The sequence below is a fragment of the Carassius carassius genome, chromosome 46 (assembly GCF_963082965.1).
Source record: "Carassius carassius chromosome 46, fCarCar2.1, whole genome shotgun sequence".
In the NCBI taxonomy this organism is placed as follows: domain Eukaryota; kingdom Metazoa; phylum Chordata; class Actinopteri; order Cypriniformes; family Cyprinidae; genus Carassius; species Carassius carassius.
The window spans coordinates 8,523,023-8,544,900 of NC_081800.1; the positions used below are offsets into that span (position 1 = coordinate 8,523,023).

The 21,878-nt window shown below is 37.8% G+C and overlaps 1 protein-coding gene across 8 annotated transcripts in view; it reads left to right on the top strand.

Moving 5' to 3' along the window:
• Window positions 1–20,384, top strand: part of LOC132129769 (band 4.1-like protein 1) — a 57,835-nt gene extending 37,451 nt beyond the window's left edge. Inside the window, exons 7-23 of one of the 8 annotated variants that reach the window (XM_059541514.1) lie at window positions 1,900–2,118; window positions 2,659–2,746; window positions 3,925–4,089; window positions 5,110–5,207; window positions 5,624–5,799; window positions 6,676–6,872; window positions 7,349–7,387; window positions 8,957–8,992; window positions 9,617–9,769; window positions 10,398–11,681; window positions 14,073–14,462; window positions 14,863–15,108; window positions 15,302–15,361; window positions 15,561–15,647; window positions 15,741–15,821; window positions 17,852–17,968; window positions 18,310–20,384. In XM_059541514.1, coding sequence (XP_059397497.1) covers window positions 1,900–2,118; window positions 2,659–2,746; window positions 3,925–4,089; window positions 5,110–5,207; window positions 5,624–5,799; window positions 6,676–6,872; window positions 7,349–7,387; window positions 8,957–8,992; window positions 9,617–9,769; window positions 10,398–11,681; window positions 14,073–14,462; window positions 14,863–15,108; window positions 15,302–15,361; window positions 15,561–15,647; window positions 15,741–15,821; window positions 17,852–17,968; window positions 18,310–18,315 — 3,442 coding nt within the window. In that variant the 3' untranslated portion in view covers window positions 18,316–20,384. Of the gene's footprint in view, window positions 1–1,899; window positions 2,119–2,658; window positions 2,747–3,924; window positions 4,090–5,109; window positions 5,208–5,623; window positions 5,800–6,675; window positions 6,873–7,348; window positions 7,388–8,956; window positions 8,993–9,616; window positions 9,770–10,397; window positions 11,682–12,874; window positions 12,926–14,072; window positions 14,463–14,862; window positions 15,109–15,301; window positions 15,362–15,560; window positions 15,648–15,740; window positions 15,822–17,851; window positions 17,969–18,309 lie in introns of all 8 variants that reach the window. The other 7 variants (XM_059541515.1, XM_059541516.1, XM_059541521.1 and 4 more) reach the window with 7 other exon arrangements.
• The last annotated feature ends 1,494 nt before the right edge of the window (window positions 20,385–21,878 follow it).

Consider the following 21,878-nt stretch of genomic DNA (forward strand, 5'->3'; position numbering starts at 1 on the left):
TATGAAACACTCTCACTGTCTGGCATTGGTCAACAAAACAGTCCCACTCCAAATGAATGCTATTGGTTGAGCCAGTGCCGGTCATAATGTTTTGATAGCAGCACTATTTGAGGAAATGGACCCAGAACTTATAGCTGTCAACTGCATATTAAAGGGATAATAATAATAATAATAATAATAATAATAATAATAATAATCCTTTTTATTAATATAGTGCCTTTCCAACACATAAGGTTGCTTTACAGAGACAAATAAGGAATGGAGCCAATTAAACATCAAGATCAAAGCACAATACACATACTAAAGGCTAAAATATACAGGGCTCGCTTACAAAGTTAGGTAAGAGATACAAACAAAGAGGGATTCAAATTAATAACATATCCATAACAAGGTACAATTTATGGAGTCATTTTCAGAGAAAAAAAACATTTATAAAAAGGTTTTTGAAGGAGAGAAGGGAGGAAACTTGATGGATGTCTTGAAGTCCATTCTACAACTTTGGAGCCACAACTTTGAAAGATCTGGCTCCCACAGTCACCAGACTAAACTTAGGAGTGACCAACAATCCCGCACTAGACGATCATAAGGTGCGAACAGGAGCATAAGGCTGAAGTAAGTCAGATAAATATGTAGGACTAACGTTATGGAGAGCTTTGTAAGAATTAGTCCCTTAAAGTTTATACGCAGTGAGACTGAAAGGCAGTGAGGGTGATAGAGGATTTGAGTAATGTGCTCGCTCTTTCTTGTGTGACCGGGCTGCAGAGTTTTGAACATATTGTAATCGTTTTATATTTTTAGCTGAGAGGCCATAAAGAAGTGAGTTACAGTAATCTAGTTGAAATGTGACGAAGGCATGAATTACAGTTTCAGTGTCCTGCTGTCTGAGAGAGATATGAGAGTTATTATGTAGGTGGAAAAAAGCTGTCTTTACCACTTTACCAACGTGATCATTAAAGATTTCAAACTGAGACTCATAGAGGGCATGATCAAATAGTTTACTCTCACCCTCCACTTGTTCCAAACCTGTGTTACTTTCTTTCAGCTGTTGAATGCAAGAGAAGATAGTTTTTGAAGAATGTTAGTAACCAGACAGCTGACAGTAGCCATTGACTTCCATAGTATGAAAAAAAAAAATACTATGGAAGTCATTGGCTATCCTCAACTGTCTGGGTACTAACTTTCTTTGAAATATCTGAGTTTGTGTTCCGCAGAAAAAGAAACTCATACAGGTTTAGAACAGGTGGGTGAGAAATTTTCATTTTCGGATGAACTATCCTTTAGCTAAATTTGAACAATAAATTAAATAAAATTATTCCTGTGACTCTACATAGGGCAAGCAGTTTTGAGAACGGAGCGATTATTATTTATAACAATTGAGTAGTTAGTATAGATTTTTATATTAAAGATTCAAGATTGAATCTTTAATCTTAATAGCAGTTTGTAAAGATTTTTACATTAAAGATATATAAAAGCTAAAAATGTGATTACAAAAATGATCATATTATAGAATAATTTATAAGTTGCCCTTTGTGGAATTTAAAAATATGAAATGAATATTTAATTTCCATGGTTAATTATTTATACGCATTGCATATTAGACTTCCAAGACTACTACACATGAATCACTTAGCATTTCTGTTATATACAAATAAAGTACATTTTAACTCACACTATATTCATAGCCACGTTATGCATGTCAGAACTATATATCTGCATCTTGATACCTGGCCTGAGTTCTATATATACAGTATATGGACTGCCTGGTAATCTAAATAAATCATGAAAGGTATAATCCAAGTCATCAAACTTGTGTTTATGAAAAGATTGTTTGTCCCTTTCACAATGCAGTTTAAATGTACTAACTCTGGCTATGATGTGATTGTGTGTTTGTGTGGACAGGTATTACCTGTGTCTGCAGCTGAGGGAGGACATACTGTCAGGTCGTCTGCCCTGCTCGTTCGTCACTCATGCTCTGCTGGGCTCGTATGCTGTTCAGGCTGAGCTGGGAGACTATGACCCAGAGGAACACGGGCCAGACTACATCAGCGAGTTCCGCTTCGCCCCCAATCAGACCCGTGAGCTGGAGGAGAGGGTGATGGAGCTGCACCGCACCTACAGGTGACCTGCAGAGGGAGCAGCGATTACCAGGGCTGTCGATTCATTAAGAATTTTAGTCTGTTAATTACATGACATGCTGATTAATTAAATGCATCCTAATTTATCAGTGTTTGCTGAGCAAGTCCCCCAAATGAAGATAACCTAAATTCATTACATTATTATGGCAGATGATAAAAGCTTTGAATAGACTTTAAAATCTTTATGTTAATGCATTGTTTTATGTCCTGACACAGTTCAGTCATTTTTGCAGTACGTTTGTCAGTTTGTGCAAGTCTGGGCTCACATAAAATATCAAATTTAAATTGCTCTGACAGTAAGAAAAATTCCTTAATGCGTAATTTACTTACTGCCTTCATTTAATTTTTTATCACTTAATAATAATAAATGTACACTAAATTATAATTTAAACTAAATTAACACATTCAATTGATAGCTCTAGTAAACAAGAGCATGACGATAACATATCTCAAATATATTGCAACATATATTTTTATACAAACTGTTTATTTAATTATTCTAAAAATGATGATCTGTTAACAGGGGCATGAGTCCTGCAGAGGCTGAAATCAACTTCCTGGAGAATGCTAAGAAACTCTCCATGTATGGCGTTGATCTTCATCACGCTAAGGTATGATGCTGTTATTGATTTATTTTTTAAGAAGTGTCTACGTTGTATATGGAACATTATTAACTGTATGTTTGTTGCACAGGCGATTTTAGTTTAGGAGGACTTCAGCCCACTGTATCTCAGTCCCCCTAAATATAATGCAGGGTATCTGCAGGCCTTAAAAGTCTTAATTCATTCTTCTTACCTTAAAAAGGTCTTAAATCTGAACAGAAAGTCTTAAATTGATAAAGTTATGGCATGGAAATTTGCATGCATTTAAAATAATGAATATCTATATTAGGGTTTTATTTTTTTTTTATCAAATCAGGATACATTTAAGTATTAAGAAATTGAGCAAAATTAAGTTAAGAGTTATGTTAAGTTATGTAAATTAAGAGTTTATAGTTAAAACAATTACAAATACAGTATATATCTTGTCAGTTGGGTATGAAAACTTTTCCCTTATTTTAGTGTTTGTAATTTTTGTGAAATGAATTAAAAAATGTTAGATACTGGTTGGAAGTTGTATTTTCAAATGCTGAAGTTTTGCTAATACAACATATTGACACAGAACATACACAGAATATATATTGACGCACTGTGGTTCCTTTTGTGTACTTGGTCTTAAAAAGGTCTTAAAATTCTTACATGTATCTTCATAAAACCTGCAGAAACCCTGATAATGTAACAGTTTTTGCACATTTAAAAAAAAAAAATTAAATAGGACAATTGACTGGATACATGTATTAACAAAAAACAATGAGAAAAAAGTGATTCACCAGCCTAACACTTGAAACAAACACTGGGCCAGAAATTGCATTTATATTAGTTCTATTAACAAGTAACATGATTTTGCACCAGGATGCCTTACATTTAGATGTACACACGCCCTTTGCAAGTGGGAAGATACTGATGTCAAAAAGTGTTTTCTCCAGCCTTTTGAAAGTAGATTATTTATTTTGCCTCCCCAGCTGTGCAGGATTACATTGTTATTTGTATTTTATTATTTGGATTTAACAGTGTTTTTCCCTGCAGTGCATCACCCCATTAGAACAGACCTGTGATCCAATTGTGCAATTTTACAGCCTCAGACCCCTTAGGATGAAATTCTGGAATCAGCCCTGGTTCGACAGTCTGAAACTGAAATAAAACCTGAGCAACTGAATGTGTCTGTGTGTGTACTGTATGTGTTTTAAAAGGACTCTGAAGGCATTGACATCATGTTGGGGGTGTGTGCCAGTGGCCTCTTGATCTATAGAGACCGGCTGCGTATCAACCGATTCGCCTGGCCCAAGATCCTTAAAATATCCTACAAGAGAAGCAACTTCTACATCAAAATCCGACCTGGAGAGGTAGAGAAAAAGGTCTTTTGAGATTTTCCAGGTTTTTCTTGTTAGATGCATGTTGAAGCATTAGCTAGATAAGGATGCCGTGCAGAGACTTAAGCTGGGGGCGAGAAAATGGGCGGATAATCAACATGATGTGGTTTTATTAGAAAAGAATGAGACATTTTTTTTGTGTGTGTGTTTGAAATCACTATTCAGGCTTTCAAATTACCCAGTTCCCTGAAGACTGATGTGGGTGTTCTTCCACTGTTTCGCACAAAGAAATGAAATAATTTTAAGTGCATTTCTAATTATGCCACTTAAAAAATGCCTTTAATTATGTCTCAAGAAACACTAGTTATATTGTTTGAGGTTCTGCTCTTTAGTGGTTGTTAGCTTGCTGGGTGCGGAAAGGATGAGAGTTTTAAAACATTGGGCTGAGCTGTGAAATTTTTTTGCCTGGTGGGCACAAAGACAGAAAGAGAAGCAGAAAATGAGTAGAGATGGGGTGAGGAGAGAATTCAATCCGGAGAGAGGCAAGAAAGAAAGCAAAGTAAGTTGCAGAGGTCTTTATTAAATGCTAAGGATTCTGCAGTCTGCATTTAGAGGCTTATCATCTTTTATTTTCCTCTCACAATGGGATTCTTGCCTTTGTTTAGCACAAAAGCATGACGTTTCTTTGACTGTGCCCGTTATGTGTAAGGGTCAGATATGAATGTAACAGTAAGCAATATCGCAATGGCTTTATTTGAGATGCCTCACTGTTCTGCATCTTATCAACACAACAGGCTCCATTCTGTGGACTTTCAGCTTTTAGATATTGATATTTACTCTCATTCTTATGCTTTTTCTCTGCAGTATTCTTTAGAAATTCTGGTTATGTTTTGTTTGGATAAATGAAGGCTTGCAGAATTGTGCCCTGTTGGTTGATTTGAGCTGTAGCAGCACACATTTTACACCTCGTCAAATCTCCTGTCAAGTAACACGTTACCACTTTGCTTTCCCTTCACACCCCCCACTTCCTCCCTATCACATGCCCACACTCCCCTGCACCCGAAGTACGAGCAGTTTGAGAGCACCATTGGCTTCAAGCTGCCCAACCACCGTGCCTCTAAGCGCTTGTGGAAAGTCTGCATTGAACATCACACATTTTTCAGGTAGGCGCTCACTATCCTAGTGCCACAACACAGAGCACAGTCTTTTTTAAATGTGAGAATGCAGGTGTTTTGGTCTTGTTTTTTCTTTATGCCTTGGTTTATAGTCTCAGAAAAAACTATTATTTTAAAACTTTTTTTCTTTCTTGTTCAGTTCCAGTTAATCGAAATGGACAACTTATTTCTTGGACCAACAGATCTCAGTCCCAATCTCTGCCTTAAAGGGTCTAGTTTTATTATTAGGGAGTCTGGATTTGATTTTGGGTATAAGGGGATCTAATGTTTGTCTTGGAGTCTTTGTTCAATAATGACATTTAAAAGTGCTGACAGACTTGACTTTTATAATGTTCAATACACTTTCATTCTATAATGCTACATGTTTTCTTCTGACATCATTTCTTTCTTTTTTCCTCTTGTAGGTTGGTCTCTCCTGAGCCTCCTCCCAAAGGTTTTCTTGTGATTGGCTCAAAATTCCGCTACAGTGGGCGGACCCAAGCCCAGTCTCGCCAGGCCAGTGCTTTGATTGACAGGCCAGCTCCTCAATTTGAACGATCAATTAGTAGGAGGTACCTGCTGTCCCGCAGCATAGATGGAGGTAAGTATTTCATACTTCAGTTAGCACCTCTCTACTAGTTTTGATCAAGCAGCAACCTTCCAGTCTCTCTCGTGAAGCCAACAAGGAAGTGACTAAAACTGCAATTCATTGACTGGCCGCTGGAGGCTGGATCCAAAAGGGAGTCAATCCCATAGACTCCCCGTGTTAAAATGCCCAACTTTACAGCAGAAAAAACATGTAAAAAAACATTTCTGCATAATTAAGGGGGTGGTCAGTTGAGTGCCAGGTGGATTGCCACTGCTGACACTGCCTTCAAGCTAGGTGGGCGTGGCTTCAGCAACCAGCTCCTGCCTTTTTGCCCTTGATTGATTTGATTTTTTTATTTGATTTGTCTCCCTTTTGCTTTGATAGCAGCTGCACTCAAACTCCATGAACCAAACACATTTGAGAATGATTCAAACAACATCTAGTGCTTCAAAGGAAAAGAAGAACGTGGAAAAGAAACAGGACAAGAAAACTTTTATTTCCTAGATTGCCCTAAATTCTAGATTTGTGGACTTTATGTCATTTAGCATTACTACATTAAAATACTGCTTAATTTCAGTAGGATTCCGCCATGAGTTTCCTGTGAGAATGAAACAGTTCCCCTTTCAAATATCGCTAATGCTCAAGTTGGTCACACAAATTCACTGTTCTTCATGCATTGCTACACTATTGCCAGCGGACATTGGATCTTTTTTTGCCTGTGAAATTTTTTTATTTATTTTTGGACCCCACTGTATATATGTTAGGTCATCTACTTGAGACTCTCCTTTTAGATTTGAAGTGGACAGTGAAGGAATAGGCTACTACACCTGAGATGTCCACCCTGATTGGGTTTCTTAACCTACATGCTTTGTTTTTCTTCTGTTTCAGAGTCTGCATTAGGGGACACTTTGGACCGACTCTCCCAGCACACCTCCAGTGAGCCTGTACATAGCCTTCCCAGAGATGAGCTGGACCAGGACTACCTTGACCCCACTCTGGATCAGGACCTGGACCAAGATCACGAACAACCTGAATACCAGCGACTTGAAAGTGACTCCACTCCATCTAAGACTGTGGAGCTCAAGGTTCGGTGCACACAACAGTGTTTAGTACCAGCTTCATTTCGTTATCTAATATGTTACTCAAATTTTCAATGGGAAAGAGGCAGATTTAAGTTCATACCGTCTTTGCGTTATGTGACAATATGTAAATCTTCTGAGCAGATTCAAACAACTAGCTGCAAGAATTCATATCATTGTTTAACTAACTCTCCCCTTGCAGTCCCTTTTGACAGTCTCCCAATCCAAAACCTTTTCCTACCTTTGCCTTTCTTCTCCTCCTCTGACTTAATCTTAAATATATTTCAATGCCTGCCTGTTTTGTTGACATCTCTTCAGAATTTAACTTTCCAACCTCTCTACAAATCTGGCTGTACACTCACCTTTCTCTACGTTTGCTAATTTCCTCAGTTTAATTCAGATTCTGCACTGTTCTCCCTGCTTCTAACCCCTTCACTGCTGTCCTCTTACTATCGCTTCTTTCTTCATCTTCTCGTGGACAGAGGGAGGAGGCAGGCTCTCCTGTAGACTCTAAGACGGAGGTATTTTTAGAGTGATTTATCTATCTGTGTGTCCAATTGTCTGTCTGTCATTGTCTCAATTGCACTCTAAAGCTGCATACACACTGCTAGCATGGCTTTAGATAACCTCGAAAAATAGCAACGTTATTGCTGTGTTGTTAACCACATGGCAGATCATGTATTTTTCCAGCCTTCGTGGCTTTTCTTGAGATCCAGATGACATCGTTATTCGATGCTGGATCATATTATAGTTATTTGTTATGTATGTAAAGGAGAACTGTGATGTATAACATGCTTTGATTGGCTTAGTTTTTTGTCCCGCTTAAAATCAGTATGAGATCACTGCTGATACAGTATTTATAAACTGCTAATACACATTCCTGGTCTTATTGTGTGCGATTCATACGTGTTTTTCATCAATGTTATGTCAAAATGTAAAATGTTACTTCATCAGTCTCTGAAATTACTTTATCTTTTTTTTCACCCATGCTGTACTATCACAGAAAATAGCTGTTTAGGCATTGTTTTAGGCTATTGTTGTGCAGAATGGAACCTTTCTTGGAACCAGTAGTTAATGCAATAATGTAATGCATGTAACATTAATATAAAATAATATAGGTTATAGCGATAAGAATTAGTAACAAATAATGCTTATGTTTACAAATAACTCTTAAAAAGATGGCCTATCAATTCTGGGACAAATTTGCATCCTCTCCACAATCCAATGAATAATCACACACCCTACTGTTTTTCTTGTTGAATATAGTGTTGCGTTCACAGATATACAGAACATAACAGAAGTAAAAACGGGTGGGATTGCCATTTCATGTTGACTTTTAGAAATAAATTGGGTCTTGTTCACTAACTGTAAACACAGGGAAAAAAGGTGTTATGCATAATATTAGAAATGGATTAAGTGATTGTACTAAGTACTATTGTATTGAGTATTAAAACTGCATATAGTGCATGTGTATAGTATACTGTATACTGTAAAATGGTTTGTGTTTTAGAATCGAACACTAGAGTTGAAGGTATTTATGCATGCTTGCACCTGTTGTGAATTTGGCTGAAGTTTTCGCACTGTCAGCAACAGAGCTGATGTTTTGCCATACTACTGCCCGATTCGTCTTGTCTTAGCACCATGTTAACTTAGAATACTTGCAGAATAGTCCATGTATTGATTTGTGCTGGAAAGGTTTTGAGGAGATTAAGGATGTCATTGGTGTTATTTATTTATCTATGCCCAAAGATAATTTCCAGTGAATGCCAGTCTGCAACTCATAAGACATGTGTGATGAAAAGAAAGTTCAGGAGATTTGTGTCATTGAATTTGATACAGTATGCCATGTTTCTCAATGTTTATGTGTCTAAGACAACTCTAAACCTGTGTATCTGAGGCAGTGACACAACCTCTTTCAATCTCTGTACTTCCATGGCTGATATCAACATTTGTATGAGATTTCCTCTCTCTGTTTGGCTGCCCGCTTTATGAATTCAACCATGCTCTGTCTTCACTACCGCACTTTTTCTCTGCCTCCGTTCCTTGGCTTGCACCACCATCCCCCTCCCCCCACCACCCCTTTATCCCAGTTGGACCAGGACTTGCCCCTACGTCCTAAACAGGAGGTACTATTTCACATCGCTCAACTGCCTTAGCTGTCACTCTCTGTGACTACACATGTTTAGTTTCTCTTTCTTTTTGTAATTTCTTTCTAGTGGAAGTAGCACAACACTGAGCTGAGATGGCAGTCCATTTGACATCTGTTATCAACACCAGCATGTTTCATGTTTTATGTGCTGCTTTGTTGTCTTAAATGTTGAAGATGTACTGAAGTGATTCATAAAGAAGTGGGCTCAAATCATTTAGACAGATGTTTGTTATGATCTGTAGGCATTCCAATATTTACTGTACACAGCATGTTAGAGTGTTGACTAAAATTATGTTGTGTCTAAAATGGGGTGTCTAAGTGATAGAACAGATCATTTTATTCACACTTTGTGCACTTCAGTTGCATTTCGTATTGGTTTATTTGGAGTCTTCTATTATTTCAATGTGCATTTCTAACTGGGAGGCTTATACATCTGTTACAAGAATAGAACATGTGCCTGATGTTTGCATTTGCGTACTTATTATGTACTTACCCCAGTTAGATAAACATTTGTAAACAGCTGTGCTGGTTTCCAGAAAGCCCTCACTTAAGTAATTGCTGAAGGTAAGTGGTTCTACCGATTGACCTGTTTGTTTTATAGCAGTTCCTGGATAAACCAGAGGATGTGTTGCAGAAACATCAAGCCAGCATCAATGAACTGAAAAGAGCGCTGAGAGAGCCCAACAGCAAACTGGTCCACAGAGAGAAGCGTCTCTCTGGAGCCTCATCTGGTAGCACTCCGGAGAAAAAATCTGTGAGTAATTGGTACCTGCAAGGGATTGTATGGCGTAGTGACTTTTTAAAAAGCAAGATGCTATATAATTAGTGTTATTTTGGTCTGATACTAGTTTAAGATTACTGTTGAGGATTATTCAGATTTATGTCAGTATCGGTCTCGGATTTAGTGTGCCTAATGCTTGATTCGTTATTCATGCACTCTTTTTTATGTGACTAATCTCTCTTTAAGTGGATTCCATTGAACCATTTCATGTCATGCCCCTGGTCAAGTGCTAGCAGCAATTTTGAACTGTAATAGAATTTGGCTGGAGTGGTTCATTTGAACACAGCATGAATGCATTTTCTTTAATTAGTGTTATAAAGACAATGATATTGCTCAATAAAAACAGCAAATGGCATTTTATGTACTTATGTAGACAAATGTCTCCCTTTTTTGTTTAACTTCAAAACATCCATCCAACATTTTACATAAAATGTAACTTGATTCCATAATTTTTTCCTCCTGAGGTCAATACATTTTTATCTTGCATCATAAGATTTTTTTTTTTAATTCATTTTGCAAATATTTGCGCTATACAAATTAAAGAAGAGGGTGTTGTTGGCATTGACAGGCCATTGAAACTGTTCACTCTATTGATATATAGGCCTCAGAGGATTCCTTATTGATTGAGAAGCAAGAAGGTTGTCAAAGAAACCTGCCCCTCAGTAAAAAAGATGAAAAGAGCAGGAGTCCTAGGGTAGCTTCATTAGCCACTGGATTCGACAAAGAGACAGAAGATGAAACGAGAGAGAAAACCATCACCACACACAGTGACATAAGAGTAAGACAAAGTGTAGCAAAACGGAACTCAACAGAAACCATCCTATCACCAGAGAAGCCCCTGAGAAATCGTGCTAAAAGCCCTGCTTTAAGGTACAACCATTTCCAGGGTGCCAGTTCTTTGGAGGAGAAATCATTTGATAATGGGACCCCTCAGGACAAATCCTTGTCAGAGAATGTCATTCATACAAATGGATGCAATGAATATGAAATAGAGAGAATTTGGGGCAATAAAAAGTACATGGGAGTAACCAATAGAGAAGACAACACCACAAATCAAGACTTGCCAAGGTATGTAGTGAGAAGCTTCAGAGAGGCTTCTCCCAATGCAGCCATAGATAAATATATAAGAGATCAATATAATGAAAACCGGTGGGGTAAATATATGAGAGATCAATATAATGAAAACCGGTGGGAGAGACAATCCTGTGAAACAGAAGCAAAAAACACCAGAGCTACCTTACAGAAGCAAACATCTAATCCGGATTCTAAGAGTAAAAGCTCAATAATCCAGAGACATGATTCTACTGCAAGCGACTCATCACAGTCTGAGGTGAAACGAATTGTTCCACTGAAGCCTGAGAGGTCAAAGAAGTTGAAAGGCAGTAAAGGAGCCAAGCTGCAAGGACAACCAAATGAAAAAAGCATTTCAGGATCATTTGATCAAAGTGAAGGAACCAAGTATAAGGAAGAGCAAGTTGGATTTGAGAATGCCCTGGACAGCTTGTCACAGCTCAAAAACTCTGCAGTTGTAGAAGGCACTGGAACTTTTGCCAAGCACGACTGGGCAAGTAATTGTCACAATAGGGAAGTCCGAGAATATAGCCGTCAGTCTCTCCAAGACAGGCCCCAATTAAGGGATCTCAAGAACAATGCAGACCACAGACTTAGTATTGAACAAGATCAGTTTCTTTTTGAAGATCCACTGTTTATGTTTGACTTTCCAACCAATTCAGCATTTCCAGCCTTTGACCAGATTCCCCCTTTATACCCACCTGTAAAATCCCAGTGGGCAAGAGATGCACGTACCAAACCGATCACCAAAAGCGATTCTGGCAACAGTCTTCACAAGAGCTCCACAATGGAATCTTCCAAGAGGAAACCAGTGGTAACAACAGCTTGATAATCTGCTTGTCATTCACAGGGACTAAGGCATCGCATGAAACGGCACTTCCATATCTATAGTTTTGCATAATGCACATGCCAGTATACATTACCAACCTGTTTCTGAGGAGAGATGAGTAGAATAGTCAGTTTTTGTGTAATTGTAGCATTGGCTAATAGAAGAATGAGGTACTGTAACCGCTGTCTGATTGGATGAGAACGTGCCACTTCCTTTTCCTCTCCTTCCTCTGCACAGCTCAACATCTGCTTGCGCATTTGAGAAACACTTAGGATCCTCCACATAATCTCCATTGCTTAATCTCCAGGCTTCCGTTCCACTAACTTTCCACCTGATGTGCGGCCTTTCCTTCCAACATTCTTTCTCTGGTTCACTCTTACCAGGCATGTAGGGAATGGTTGTTGCAAGGAATCAAAGGCCTGTGCACCATATTGTAATGCTAAAATGCCATTTTTGCAAACAAAAGAGCTTTGGCAAGACTTTCAAAAATGGCCATTGTGTTGTTTACAAGGAGGGTTCTGAAAGTTGATTTAACAAGGAAAGGTTGTATCTGTCATTTAGAAGATAACATGCCCAGCTTCATGATTAAGGATTTTGAAATTGCTCTTTGACTTGGCAAAAAAAAAAAAATTGGTCAGTATTTATTTTGCAACAAACTGCAGGGAACCTTGAGGGCTTTCTCTTCTGTACGTAAAAGCCCACTGAGCCGCAATTTCAGTAGATAGCAGATGCTGTTTTCAAAGCAGATGCTTCATTATTTCACTCAACATTGAAACTGAAAGAAATAAAAAATAAAATAAAAAATAAAAAACGGACAAAATCTATTGTCAACAGAACGATTTTGGACCTGAAGAGCCTGATGAATAACCGTGCAAAATGATGTTTAAAATAGATATAATGTTCTGATTGATTAAAAGTTTGCACTTAGTGCAAAATTGCACCAGCTGCCATAATATATTTAAACTTTTAATTGTTGTGGTGCAATATGTTGTACGCTCTAGTTTACACTGTTTAAGACTTTGTTGTCTATACATTTGTATCTGTGTCAGTGTATCCGGTCAGTTATATAAATGTCTGGTTTTTGGTTCAGAGCCTAGTCTGGGCTCCTTCCCTGTTATCTCAAATTTCAGTGCACTAACTTTGCATTGCTCTTCCTATTATTTCATCTCATATTCCAGGAGTCCCTTCCCACTCCAGCAATTCATGCGGAGCCTCAGGAGGAAGCCCAGGTGCCTCATTTTTCCACTCATCTTAGCTACTGCTGCCTTCTTGCTAACCCAAATGCTTTGACTTTCACATTTTGATACACATAAGCACTAGAATGTGTCTTCTTTCTTCTGCTCTCATCATCACAGCATGAATTAATTGCATGATCAAAACCATCCTACTCAACAGTCCCACACAGAAATGCCATTAAATGCATTCACCACATGCATTGATTCCTTGGCACTGCTTAAGAAGTTATAGACTTGCCACACTTAGCATAAATTTAAATGAACACTCCACTTTTTTAAAAATAGGCTCATTTTCCAACTCCCGTAAATAGTTAAGTTTCACCATTTTGAATCCATTCAGTCGATCTCCGGGTCTGGTGGTAGCACGTTAAGTTTAGCTTATCACAGATTATTTAATCTGATTAGACCATTAGCATCTCGCTCAAAAAGGAGCAAAGAGTTTCTATATTTTACCTATTTACAACTTGACTCTTCTGTAGTTACATCGTACTTGTATACAAGACTGATGGAAAATGAAAAGTTGCAATTTTCTAGGCTGATATAGCTAGGAACTATACTCTCATTCCGGCTTAATAATCAAGGAACTTTGCTGCCGTACTATGGGTGCAGCAGGCGCAATGATGTTACGCAACACCTGAAAATAGTCCCCAGCAAATCTGCTATTGCTGCAACTATACAAACTATCTGGAGACTATTTTCAGGCACTGAGTAATATCACTGCGCCTGCTGCAACTCTAGGGGAGTTGGAAAATTAGCCTTTTTTTTTTTTTTAAGTGGAGTGTACCTTAAACATGAAGTTATAAAAATGTCTAGAAACTCTGAAATTGCTGTGGAGGAACAAACGTATAGATTTGCAGTACTCTACCCTAGGGTGAAAATGTTATATCAGTATATTATTGTCCCAGTTGTTCCTCAGAAACATGTAACACTTCTGACATTTCAGTTAGTCTTTTTTGAACTAACCCCTGCATCCCTACTAGACTCTTTAACCATCAGTCACCACAATGTTGTCTCATATTTGTCTTGTGAAGATGATGTAACATCCATTATTACCGCCTTGTTTTACCTGTTTGTCAGTCAACATTTGCTCTTGTAGCATAGCTGGTTCCTTGCACCAAGACCTATTTTTCTGCTTCTTCAGAGAGAGCTCTGGGAGAGGCACTTAGGATCGTTGTCAGAAGATGATCCTGATCCTGACACTCTGTACCTGAAGGAGACCCACCTGGGCATTGAGCGCAAATGCTCGAGTATCACTGTTAGCTCAACGTCCAGCCTGGAGGCTGAGGTGGACTTCACTGTGCTCATGGACTTCCAAACGGGTATCGAGGAATTTTCTAGAGGCATGACTGAGCTGGGGGAGAAAGACTTCTCACCTGAGTTTGGCCTCTCTGACCGTACTACCCATCCAGCCTTTATACTGGGAGCAGATCCTATCTACTTTCCAGAGGAGAGACCCGAAGAAGTACAGAGGCCCATAGAGAAACCAAAGCCTGTTGTAGAACACAAGGCACTGGAGGAACGTAAACCGGAGGTAGACAAGTGCCCTACAGTTTCTCTTTCAGCAAAGTGGTTGGCTTGCCCAATCATTGGTCAGAGCAAATGTGTTAATGTGCTGATGGATGCAGTCACATCCCATTTTTTTCTCACGTTCTACAGGGCATCAGAGCAAAGCATAAAATTACATTGGAAATTGAGTTCATGATTGATGCTAATTCCATTCCATTTGATGCTGCCCTCCATAGTTCAGTCATTCAGTTCAGGTTTGGTTTCTTTGATTTCAGAATTTTGTTATGTTTTTCATTGCTTCTTATTCTTTTCTTTTTAACCATAACTCAACGTATGCTGCCAAGATCATTTGATTGGCAATGTGTTTCTTAAATCTCATGATTACTCCCAGGTTTGAACTCAATCTGTTTCATTTCTTTCCCAAGCCTTTTGTACCTAAGAAAGCTCCGCGGTCGGTGAAAGCTGCCCAAGCCCTGAGGAAAGACTCTACAGAACAAGCTAATACCCAGTTGATGAGACGAGAGAGCTTGGAGTCACCCCCAATCCATCCTCTCAGCAGAGAGAGCAGTGAAATCATTGCCTCCCAAGCTCTTAGGAAGACCGAGGTCAAGATCGAGACGCAGCCCAATGGCTCTGAGGTCACCACGACCATAATGGAGATTGCAGACCCGGTAAAGACCTTTTAGCTCATCATATGTACTTTACTGGTGATATGTCACTGTACCATAGAGGAACATGGTCTGAAGACTGTAATTATGTCAATTATCATCAATTACATAAGTAAGTGTTATTATGTTCTTTTAATACTTACATGCACTGTGGTGGTTCTCATATGGATTGTAAGTTCTCTGTTTGCTGTCTTAGGACCATGGTATCAGCAGTATGCGAGAGGCCACATACTTTATGACGGAGAGAATCTCTCCTGTGAGTATTTTCATCTGTTGAACTTGACTTTCCAAACCTCCTTCTGTCTTTGCTTCTGCTTTGTCATGTTGTCTGTTGCTTTTATTTTCAACGTTAGTTCTAGAGTTTGCTTCAGATGGCTTGCCTTATTTGTGAGGTATAACACTACCTTATAGCTTTCTTGCTTTGACAAGTGTTTATTCATTATATTCTTGAACAGGTGAACCTGGGATCATTAGCTAGAGATGGCTCTCCTCTAATGGTAACCGAGAACGTAACGTCAGCCACTACAACTCATGTTACTAAGGTATCTGAAAAAAGTATCTCCTGGTAGCCTCTTTTTAGAAAAAGTTTTCTTGGAGGATTGAAAATCTACATATATGTTTTTTTTGTTTTTTAGACGGTGAAGGGAGGCTACTCGGAGACAAGAATTGAAAAGAGGATTATCATTACTGGTGATGATGATGTTGATCAAGATCAGGTAGGTGCAGAAGGAATTAGGGCTGGGTATTTTGTAAAGCATTTTAGTGAGCTATGATTTATGTCAGCTCTAGAAGGAATAGTTCACTTAATAATTAATATCTTGTCACCATTTTCTCACATTCAGATAATTCCAAACCCATAAAACTTTCATTTATTTTTAGGACACAAATGAAAATACATTTTAAAAAAAGCCTGAGATATTTCTGTCCATCCTCTGAAAGTCTAGCAAAGAGGAATAACCACTTCCAGTGCTTCCGTGACCAGTTGCATCGTGAGATAGTCTGCTCTTGTGTGAACAGCCATGCAGTGAGATTCTCCTGTGATAAAATATTTTGTGAATAAATACCTAATGTGTTCTTTCATTTAAATAGCTAAAAGCAATCACATTGCTTCATCAAATTAGGATTAACCCTCTGGAGTCATATGGATTTCTTTTATGACACTTTTTAGAGCTTGAAAGTTTTGATTACTTACACTAATTGCATAGATGGACAGACATCTCGGTCACACTTCAGTTTGGTGACCAATTATCATTACTAACTATGACTTTTGCATCAATAAACTCCTAATTTATGGCTTATTAAAGGTTAAGGTAGTTGTTAAGTTTAGATATAGGGTTAGGAATCATCTAAAATATGGTAATGCAAAATAAGACATTGATATGTGCTTTATACTGATAATCAGCCAATATGCATGTTATTAAGCAGCTAGTTAATGGAGAATAGAAAACTGTTAAAGGTATACTCCACCACAAAATTACAATTTTGTCATTAATCACTTACCCCCATGTTGTTCCAAACCTGTAAAAGCTTTGTTTGTCTTCGTAACACAATTTGAGATATTTTGGATGAAAACCTGGTGGCTTGAGACTGTCCCATAGACTGCCAAGTAAATAACAGTGTCAAGGTCCAGAAAAGTATGAAATGCATCGTCAGAATAGTCCATCTGCCAGCAGTGGTTCAACCGTAATGTTATGAAGCAACGAGAATACTTTTTTTATGCAAATAAAACAAAAATAAGGACTTTATTCAACAATTCCTTTATCAGCAGTCTCCTCTGTTTCTCTCCACAATCACTCAAACTGAATTCGCTCTTCTGTGTCAGCCGCACCACAAGGATGCGCTGTTTTCTATGTGTATTTATGCTTTAATTTGAAAGAAAACGACACATCTTTGTGGCGCAGCTGAGCATAGAAGAGCATACCCAGCACACAGTGATATGGAGAGACACAGAGGAGACTGTTGATAAAGGAATTGTTGAATAAAGTAGTTATTTTTGTTTTATTCGAGTACAAAAAGTATTCTCGTCGCTTCATAACATTACGGTTGAACCGCAGATGACAGATGGACTATTCTGATGATGCTTTTCATACTTTTCTGGAGTCTGACAGTGTATTTTACTTGGCAGTCAAAATATAAAAATATCTTAAATTGTGTTCCGAAGTGATTAATCACAGAATGTTCATTTTGGGGTTGAGTATCCCTTTAATAGACAATTGGTCTTACAGGTTTGGAATGACATTAGGCTCTCGGTAACTGATGACAGAATTTTAATTTTTAAAGTCACCATGAAGTGAAAATTGACAGTTGTTATATTTTATGGAATATTGCAGTTATTGTAATTATTATAATTTATTTATCTATGCACATCATGTTTTTAATAAAAATACCCTCATAATGCCCTTTTTATCTTTAATCAAAAACATTACCTTCACCTACCCTCGCAAACAAAAAATCTCTTGAAAATCTCTGATGATCGTGTGAGGGCTGGGCATTGATTCCTCCCATCCAGAAATTTGTCACTCAAATGAGACGTCAGCAACTAGCAAACATTTAACCAATTCTTGATGGACAAAATCAACTATTTTCTTCCTAAAAGGAGCCATTTCACAACATCACATTAGGAAAGAAAAAAGCAATTTCTCTTTCATGATGACTTTAAAGCACAAATTAATTAGAAAGCATATTACTAATTCATTAGCTGCATGTTTCTCTCATTAAGCTTGAGAAATAAATTACTTTTTCACAGGCGCTTGCCATGGCAATAAAAGAAGCCAAGCAACAGCACCCTGACATGTTGGTTACCAAGGCTGTGGTTGTCAGGGAAACAGAATCTTCCACTCAAGATCCACATGAGGAATCGAAGGTATTTGTCACCGCTAGCCTCTGCATGCACAATTAATCCATCCATTTCGAAAATGCATATTATGGTTTCACTTCAGTGTTTATCTGTCATATTGAGGCTGCTGGTGTACAGCAGTTAGACAAGGGTGTAATGACATGTCAAAACCAGTTCAGTCAGCACCGTGTGTTAACTCTAAACACATGCTTCCATTCCACTGCAAACCATGCAGTTATTAAAAATCTATTGCAAGCCTTATGTTTCATTTTACAACAGCAATAACTTATTGGCAATGAAGTGGATCTTCTAAATGTACTTTAATAAATGGTTGTGTTACATGATCTATTTGTTTTTTTCTCCATTAGTCCTGATCTCCTCAGCTCTCAGGATTTCAACAGGAAGCAAGTGTTCCTCAACGACTGCCAGTGGGTCGCCAACATCTACAGACCTCTTATTCTAAGCTTCTAGCTTCCACTTACATACACCACACTAACACTTACACATGCACACAAACACATGCTGCCTCCCAGATGTCGGAACCTATTCCTTCTCATGTAATTTCTATTTTGTGTCTACATTCGCTGTGGTAACATGGACATACTGGTTCAGGAGGCACACAGTCTCCTTGGCTGAGGACTGCTAAGGAAGGACAGACTCATCACATCAATCAGACGATTTAGCCGCCATTGTAGTCTCTTGCTTTTTCTTCACGAATGTGAAAACTAACCAAGCGTACTATCGACAGCCCGATGCTAACATCAAGCATGAGGCATGGGGCTTTTGGATGAACATTGCTGAAGATTTAGCTTAGTGGAGTGACAGTAGTATCTATTGAGTAGTTTTTCTAGGGTTCATTGAGATATAACACAGATCTTATTGCAAATACTGAACTGTAGGGAAAAGCCTAGCTAGCATACATACAGTATGTCGTGCTTCTCTGATCAACAAATGTTATGTTGCTGAATGTTAAATTCTGAATCTCATCTGCATGTGGCAAAGCAGGGTTTAAAATGTTTTCATATACAATAACTGGTTCAGTGTCGTTACAAACAAGAGAGGAAAATGAGACAGACAGTATTACTGTATGATTGTCAAACCTTTTGACAGTCCTCTGAAAAGTATTTTTATTTCCATATTAGACATAATATGGAGATAGTGGACTTTTTCCCCTGATTTTATATTATTATTATTATTGTTATTATTATTTTAATTATTCTAAAAAGTTGTTTGTTTTATTTCAGGAGCCCTTACATGTGCTCATTAGATTTCACGAAAAGAGGCAAATGAAAAGCGCCAATTTACAGTACAAACTTTTCAAGGAACCAATTGTAATCAAACTTTCGATTTTAGATTTGAAACATCCCCAAGTATGACATAAATTAAAAATGCACGACACAAAAAGTAAAACGTTCGCTTGTTGAATGCTCTATTTCATGTCCTAAACATATTGTTAAACTGTGAAAAAGTCCAAAGAAACCAAACCTAATTTGAGTTCAGTACATGCTGACACACTTACATAATTAATCAATGTGTTTAAAATTTAAGCATTTGAAGAAAATTCTATTCAGAAACTATTTAGAATTATTTTCCAAGCCAATATTTAACAAATATGCTCTATATGTTTGAGACTTTTGTGATTTTTTTCAAAAAACTGTTACTTCCCACACAATGCTGTGCCAATGAACTGATTTTTAAACGCTGTTGAAATGGTTCTGATTTGTTAGATATGAGACCTTTTTATGTGTAAATGTCATGAGCCTGTGGTTTTCAGTGAAGCGTGACCCTTGAGCCATGATTCTCTTTACAAACGTTCCTCTGTGAAAGCAGTAGAAATCCTGGATGACACAGGACATATATGTGTTCTAGTATTGAATGGATGAATGAGCTTCAAATTGTGTGTATTGCCAAATTGAAAACTTTACAGGATGAAAGAAGGTCAGGAAAGCTCTTAACAATCTTTGCTAACACGTGAAGGCTTGTTGTTCTGTAACTAATGCATTTGTTCAGGACTGTGCACTATGTGAAAATAATAACACTTTACACAACCTGCAGATATCAGAAGGGGAATTTGTATACGTCATACTTCCAACATGTTCTGTTACTGATTGTTGAGGATATGTGAGCTCTTTTTGAATATAAAGAAAAGTGCCATGCAAAGGTTGATAGTTGGATTCCTAATCAACCGCAGCATTCTTTCGCCAGCCCATTTGCTAAGCCAATGACAAAGTTTTGTCTCTTTACAAGGCAATGCTCTTGTTTACGCTGTATGTTGCATTTAAGATTTGGAGGAAAACAAGTTAAGCTTAGAAAAGTACTCTTAGCATCAATTCCCCTGAGATTCCACCTGCAGACACTTCTGTTTACAATGCTATCCTCTACTTTCTACTGCTTGGTTTTGTGTGTTTGCTGTACAGTGTTCGAAATAAATAAGATCCATCCATGTGGTCAAGTTTGCTATTTGCTGTATCTGAGTTAAATAAAAAACTGATAATTGTAAATTCTGTAGGGGAAAGTGGGGTGAGTTGTGCCAGTTTTTACTCAAAGTGACTTTAAAGTGAGGCCATGACAGTAATATCTTTCACTTTAGAATGTACATATATTTCAGGATGTGGTGCATCCCTGAGAACAATAACTTTGGATCTGAAATAAATTGTTTCAGAAATATAGCTTTTGGGAAAAAAAGTGGTCTCGTGGCACAACTTGCCCCTGGTGCGGGGTAAGTTGTGCCTTTTGGGAGAATACGTTGGGGTAAATTGTGCCAGTGATTTCTGAAGTAAAACAGAACATTTTAATGTTATGAACTGTAATGCTATATGAAAACAAGACAAATTCAATACAACATTACAAATGTAAGGTTTATTCAGATATTGTCACCCTATTAAACTGTTGGAATAAGACATATTTTGTAGTTTTTTGGGAAAACACAAACTTAAATACACAATATATGATATTTGTGAATCATTTCACGCAAAAGGCTTTAATGGTAATATATGCCTGACATGCATGGAAAGCTTTTTATGTAATTATGTAAGCCAATTATGTAACATAAGAATGAAGTTAGTAGGCTAATTTTAAAAAATCCTATTGTGACTTAGGTGACTTAAGAAGTGAATAAAACTTCTCTCTTCAAACTCAAAACTGAAATCATTGTTAGCTAAATTAAACAAATGGCAGGTAAGTCAATCACTGATGAGGCCATCTCTTCACTTCTCCAGATTATCCCGTCGGTATGTAAGTCTAGGTGGTCTTGATTTAGCATACTACTTAACATCCCACTTGTCAATGCTTCAGGGGAATATAAACTGGGGTGTGGGTAGTTTCTTGAGCACATCACCTTCAGGAATAACCCCTTTATTATTTTCTTTAAATGTGTGTGTGTGTGTGTGTGTGAGAGAGAGAGAGAGAGAGAGAGAGAGAGAGAGAGAATATGTTATCCTATGATTGATGATTACCTGTCCATCGCTTTAGAGATGTTCTCTTATACCCTTTCTTTGTTACGTCTCCTATCTTTTTCTTGGCGAGCATGATTTCACCAAGTACAACATGTTCCTGGATCAACATCCTTGTTGATCCAGGAACAACATTCAAATCAACCAATCAGAAGTGAGATATAACTTTTCAGGAAATATTTGTTTTAGGCTTACAATCAGGATTAGGAGTTTCTACACCATTGTTAATCAGCTATCATTTCCCTCTGATTTTAGGACTAAATTATGGGTAGGGTTAGGTTTAGGGATAGGGATTGGGTTAAGTCTATATTTTTGGACAATAATGTTGATCCAGGATCATCAGAAGATGTTGATCCATGAACATGTCTTACTTGACAAAATCATGGCAACCCTTTTTCTTCTCCCTGAATCTTTTCAAGGTCATCCTGCAGATATTCATCTCCCTTGCCACCTGGCGTATGATTTTTCCCTGTTGCATCTCTTTC